General features: G+C 35.7%; 1 protein-coding gene across 6 annotated transcripts; it reads left to right on the top strand.

Annotated features, from left to right (window-relative positions):
• The first annotated feature begins 264 nt into the window (after positions 1-264).
• LOC136223986 (pre-mRNA-splicing factor SLU7-like) lies at positions 265-4,426 on the top strand. 6 transcript variants are annotated; one of them, XR_010686240.1, is made up of 8 exons: positions 265-399; positions 1,021-1,225; positions 1,517-1,561; positions 2,369-2,507; positions 2,609-2,742; positions 3,141-3,446; positions 3,874-3,978; positions 4,052-4,426. XR_010686240.1 is itself a non-coding variant. In XM_066012184.1 (7 exons), the coding sequence occupies exons 2-5, from the start codon at positions 1,190-1,192 to the stop codon at positions 2,675-2,677; spliced, it is 294 nt and encodes a 97-aa protein (XP_065868256.1). In that variant the 5' UTR covers positions 265-399; positions 1,021-1,189; the 3' UTR covers positions 2,678-2,742; positions 3,141-3,446; positions 3,874-4,426. The 6 variants fall into 6 exon arrangements, 4 of the variants coding, with proteins under 4 accessions (XP_065868256.1, XP_065868257.1, XP_065868258.1 ...); XR_010686239.1 differs by having other exon boundaries at positions 3,874-4,426; XM_066012184.1 differs by having other exon boundaries at positions 2,369-2,469; positions 2,566-2,742; positions 3,874-4,426.
• Positions 4,427-5,859: the final 1,433 nt, after the last annotated feature.

A 5,859-nucleotide genomic window follows, 5' to 3' on the forward strand; every position in this document is an offset into this window, starting at 1 on the left:
ATAATTTTAATGACCAGAATAGCTTTAATGATCAAATATTGATTTTTTCAGTAACTTGGACAAAAATTCCGCTCATTATTATTGTTTCCAAAATTTATGGAGGCAAAGCTCCCACCAAAATAAAATAAAAACAAGTGATAATAAATAAAAACAAATAAAACCCTAAAAACATCGTTTCTCTCTCCCTGTCCATGAGAGAGAGCCCCTCTAGGCAGACTCTACTTACGCCTCCGCCTTTGTCGCTGCCTCCGCCTCCGCCTTTCGCCTCTGCCTCCGCCTTTACGCAGACTCTACTTTCACCTCCGCCTCCGCCGTTGTCGCTGCCTCCGCCTCCAATCTCTGGTCCACCTTCTAGTGGTGGTTCTCAGACTCGTTGCGGCTGAGAGATGAAGCAACTTCGTATGTTTTTCTAACACCCTTCTTTTCTTCCTCTGTTACTCCTTAAACATATTTTTACCATTCTATTATCTTATATTCCACTTTGTGGAAGCATGTCTCACTCTGCTCAATTCTTGGTTCAAATTTTCTCTGCTTTGATCTGTTTGTTTTGTCTATCTTGTGATTTTCAATTGATGGATTTTGTATGTAGAGCTTCCTTTTTGAGTCGCAATAACATACTCAAAAAGCTTTGGTTGGGTTATTTTATCTACAGATTTCATGATGTGTTGTAATTTCTAATTTGGATTTATTGTTTTCCTAATTGAGTCGAGATCTAGGATCTGCTTCTGGTTACTAGACAAAAGCTTTGATTGGGTTATTTTATTTTTGGTTTTGAGATTGATCTTGTGAAACAAGTGGGACGATTTCTGGTTTTGTTGTAAGGGTAATAGTGTATAACAAAAGAAGTGGTTCTGTACTATTTTTTCTTAATTCTGTAGGTTCCTATGTACTGTGATGTTTATTTCATGATTCATTAATATTAGTGGTTATCTATTGTATGGTTTGTGAGGTATGAATTTGAAATAGCTTAGAGGTGTGGTTTGCTTTATTATATATGAAGATGTTTGGATTTGTAACCAGGATGATAATTAATGCTTGGATATGAAGTCAAGATGAAAGATGATCCCAGAAGTTCTGAGGACTCTTCAGTTGGAGAACCTCTTGAAAAAGTTGTTGCTCGATCAAAGAAGCAGCCAGTAGATCTCAAGAATGGCTCCATTATACCTCTTGCTAAGAAAAGGAAAGCATAATGCAGCCTTCAGATCATGAATCTGGTGTGGATGAGGTAAAATTTCTAATACTTCTTTAAGTGATAATGAACAATTTAATTGGCCAATTCAGTGTAACCAAGATGATAAATAATGTCTGGAATGCATGTTCTGCAATGATGCACTGAAACGCCTATTTAGGGGTGGGTGTGTGTGTGTTTCTTATGGTGCCTGACATGGAAACACCCATAAACCAGTACGAGACATCATCATAATTTTGGGTAATTCCATCTAATGAGAGTCAGTAAGTTAGAGCTCAAGTTTTCAATCAATATATTTATTGTAAAACATGTTCTGTATGAAAACAGGTCACTGATATGGAAGTGGTAGATACTTCTGATACAACCAATAAGGTGGGTGGTTTTAAATCTGCTAGAATAGATGTATGCCTTCATGCTATTTGTTTTTTTAGTTCTTGTACATTGTTTTGTTGTAAATGTGAAGAATAACTTCTTTTGATTTATTAATGTGTAGCATCACACTCTAGTTTATCCTCATATTCGTCCCAAAGGTTCAATCATATTTGTTGCCAATTTATCCATCAAGTCGAGTGATCACATGTCTATGTCTATATATGGCTCAATTTTTAGTGACTTTCCATTTCACTGAAAGTGATTTTTTGATTTACTTTTTTGTACAGAGTTTGAGTAGCTTGTTAGTAATTACTATCAACATGATGCTTGTGGCCATTTTTTGTTTTCTGCTCCATTCTAGTGTCATGTAATTTGCCTTTATATTTTGTGCAATTTTGAAGTTATAGTTCTGATTTTTCTTCTACTTTCTAGTGTGGTGTTGGACTTGCATTTCTCAATCATCATAGTTCATACTTATTTTCATGTTTGAATATGATCGTGCTGCACGGATCATAAAAGGACATGTTAGATTTGTAAAGGCATTTTTTGGTAGATGTGTTTTAATTTAATAACAGCTCTCTGAGAAAAAGGAGCCATAATACTGTCAAATGAGCATGAAAATCATTAAAACGTTATCTAAGATTTTGGAATGTAAGTTAACACATGTTACTTTGGAGCTTGTACTTGTAGTTGGTCATGCAATTTGGTGTGTAAAGATGACACGAAATGCCTAAGCATGTATAAAAGCTGTGTATTTCACATGCCTAGACATGTCTGTTAATTGTTTTGTCTCATGCTATTTTACAGGAGACTGTACTTCCTAAAAGCAAGTATGAAGAAGATGTGTACATCAACAACCATACATGTGTGTGGGGCTCATGGTGGAAGGATCATCAATGGGGCTACAAGTGCTGCAAGCAGACTATTAGGAACAACTATTGCTAGGGTTGGTTCCTTCATTTCCTGTGGAAGCTTTAAAATGTTGGTTTGTTTCCTTTGTGCAGGATTTTCTCAAAACCCCTGTTGTTTGCTGTCTGCGCCTATCAGGTTCTGTTGTGCTGTCTTTTGTTTTGGCTGGCTTTTCCGTTCTGCTGCTTGTTGGCTATTATGCTTTAGGGCCTGGAATCGACCCCAGACTGTTGCTTTCAGAATGTTCGCTGTATAAAGATGTCTTGGAGCAGGTTGGTTTTGGCTTCTGTTTCTTTTTATCATCATTTCTCTTGTATTGCTATTCCAGTCGAACAAATAGTTGCTCTCTATTAGAAAGAAAAAATATGTCATTAGCTACATCTTCTGCCAATCTCAGGACTAACATAATGCTGTTTCAGTTATTAACTTATTAAATTTGTGCATTTCTTTGTGGCCACATATTTATTTATTCATAAATAGTGGGTTTGGTTTGTCTTATGATATTTAATCATAAAGAACAAGTGTAACAGTTGGCCAACACCACACCATCTCAACCATTAAAACTCCTATCATATGACTATAATACAGTTAGACCCTTGCATAATGATGTGCAGAATAATATTATGCATTGCAGTTTCCTTAGCAATACTCTCTGTAATTCTCATGTCAGTGTTTTCTCCGATGCCGAAGAAGCACTCGTCCAATGACACTTCTAAACCTTGGGTAGCCATCTCTCTCTACATTCAACAACCTCATATTCCGAGCTCCAAGAAAGTGCAGCCATCATCGGACAGCGGGGGGGCTTTCATATTCTCATGTCAGTTTACATGGAAGCTTTCTTCTCCTGATATGTCATTCTCTAGAGATCCAATGCCAAGTTTCAAGAATGGTTTAGAGATACTAACGATCAGCCAAAGATCTCTCTCTACTAAATATTCAAGTAAATCTCTTGAATGTTATCATTTGCGAAAAAGACGTAATTTCTCTATGCCCTGCCTTTTGTTTCCAGTAAAATGAACAAATGTGGTTAAAAGGAAGTCCAAAATAAACAAATGTGGCTTGCTCAAGCTCGGCTTAGCTCATTAGAAAATAACGAGCTCGAGCCGAGCTTCGAGTCCAAAATCCTCTTGAACTTCGTTCATTAAGAAAATTAAGCAAAGTTCGTGAATAAATAAATAAGATGCTTATAAATACTTTGTATATTTCTCATTTATTATGTTTGTGAACTAACTCATCTAATAGCAAACGAAATAATATTAAGTTTGGATATTTGTGAATTAACACAAAACTACATAGTTTTCTACAAAACTAAAATTTATCAACTGGCATGATGTGAAGTTGGTACTTGTTTTTATACACTCATTATGATGTGACTGAATTTTTTTTGTTAATCTCTTTTGAAGGTTCTCGAAGAAAAAGCAGAGCCCATTGCTGCTGGGACTTTACTTGGAACGACTCACACGTATGTGGCTGGCAGTGGCACTCAAGATAAGTCGGGAGCAAAAAGGGTAAGTGCAGACACGTTTTCACATCTTCTCGTTTCTTCGATATTGCAATCTCATCGATTCATATCGAATAAAGACGTAGTAGGAAGCTTCTCTCGTCGTTGGAGAAACTATTGTCATCGTAGAGGAGTTTTTCAAAGCTTCTCCATTTCGTATCTCGTACAGAAGTTGTTGGGGTTCTCCGGTTTCCTCTGACCGTCGTTCAATATTGTTGGCTCACCGACCAGCTGTTACGACCTTCATATATTCTACATAATGACTAGGTAATGTTTTTTTTTCTCTGTTATTTTTCTCGTACGGGCCATTATGCTCTCAATTGGCTTTACCCTGCTATATGCTTTCCTCACACTTTTCTTTCTAACTTTCTTGGATAAGTCGTACTTCCATCAAATGTTTGTTGTTCATTTTCAGTTTTATGTTTATTGGGGTGAGACATAGTTTATTTGGATGATGATCATTCTAAATGTAACAATTCATTTTTCCTGATTGCCCAGAATGCTAAAAAAATGTTGTGTGATGTGGAGAGGATATGTGTTGAGTCTTTCAACAAATGTTACATATTTAGTTTTGTATTTCTATGGATCTTTTTGGATCCTAACTAGCTGAGTTGTACAAATTATCCCTGCATGCACCCATTAATCCTGAAATGGTTATATAAACTTAATATTTCATATATGCCAATTGAAAATATTCTCTCCATATGTCTATGTTTTCATCAGTATGAAAGATTCTTTTGAAGCTTCATATCTCATATGTTTTTGCTAGTTTGAAGCTTCAACATGCTGCCAATAAAGTTTTGTCTAGTAGCTTGGTGATTCCAAAGATTCATTTTTTCATATCTCCTTTATCTATTCCTTTTTGAAATTTGACATGTAATGGAATGGTCTTATGCTGTATTTTGCTAACTAGATAAATAGTTAGAAAGTCTTAGTTGTGTGTTTGAATTATAAGGTGAATCATTGGTTTGTCTTGCTAAATTTCTGTGTAATGTGGATTTAAAAACAGAGGTTTACATGTTGATCTTGGATATTCGTCAATTTTAAGGATAATGTGCAGCCTGCCTTAACAGGAGTCATTGTGTAACTTTGTTGCTCAACATCTATTACTTCTGCTTTGTGTTATATTTGTGCTCAACGGCAGTGCGCTTGTGTAGATACACTTCCACTCCCGATAAGGTTGAATATATCTAATTTAGAGCAGCTCCCTTCAATCCAAATCGTTATGAATATTTTTAATGAAACAATTTTTAATAATTATAAATATTTTTAATAAGAGGCTTTTCGATCATTAAAAATACTTTTAATGAGTGTATTTTTAATCATTTTAAATACTTCTAATGAGCGGATTTTGTATCATTACAAATACTTTAAAAAAGTGTAAATGTCCACTCATTGCAAGTTAATAATGAGTGGAATTTTTCCGCTCATTAATACTTTTAGTAAGAAGGGCTTCCTCAAGGGGAAAATTCCGCTCATTAAAAAACTTTAATGAGTGGAATCGGACTTTTAATGAGTGTTTTTTCTATCATTAAAACCCATTTTTCTTGTAGTGTATATATAGTTATGAAGTTATAACCTTTAGTAACTAGAAAGTCTCCATTAATGCTTCTTTAATGGCGGTTACTGGTTTCCTTTAAGTATGACCATTAGCTCATTAATAGCTTTTATTGAGGAATCGGCTCAGTTGTTCAGCTGGCGGATTGGAGGGTGATAGCGAATCTAACGTAGGTTTGACTACGGATTTCGTGTGACAGAGTCTCGGTGATCCGCCCATCGGATGTCTTTGCTTGATACGCTATGGCCTTCTTTGACCGGTTCAATACGAGGTCGTTTGGGTAAATATCTCCTTTGATCCCTTGGATAATATCCAGATGTTATCAGAAGC

This window comes from Euphorbia lathyris, chromosome 3, assembly GCF_963576675.1.
Source record: "Euphorbia lathyris chromosome 3, ddEupLath1.1, whole genome shotgun sequence".
Lineage (NCBI taxonomy): Eukaryota > Viridiplantae > Streptophyta > Magnoliopsida > Malpighiales > Euphorbiaceae > Euphorbia > Euphorbia lathyris.

Bases quoted from the DNA above. Each gene is read 5' to 3' on its own strand.
- LOC136223986 (XM_066012184.1), top strand. From the start codon at position 1,190: ATGCAGCCTTCAGATCATGAATCTGGTGTGGATGAG. The intron at 1,226-1,516 runs GTAAAATTTCTA...GTATGAAAACAG, and splicing joins ATGAATCTGGTGTGGATGAG to GTCACTGATATGGAAGTGGT. The intron at 1,562-2,368 runs GTGGGTGGTTTT...GCTATTTTACAG, and splicing joins CTTCTGATACAACCAATAAG to GAGACTGTACTTCCTAAAAG.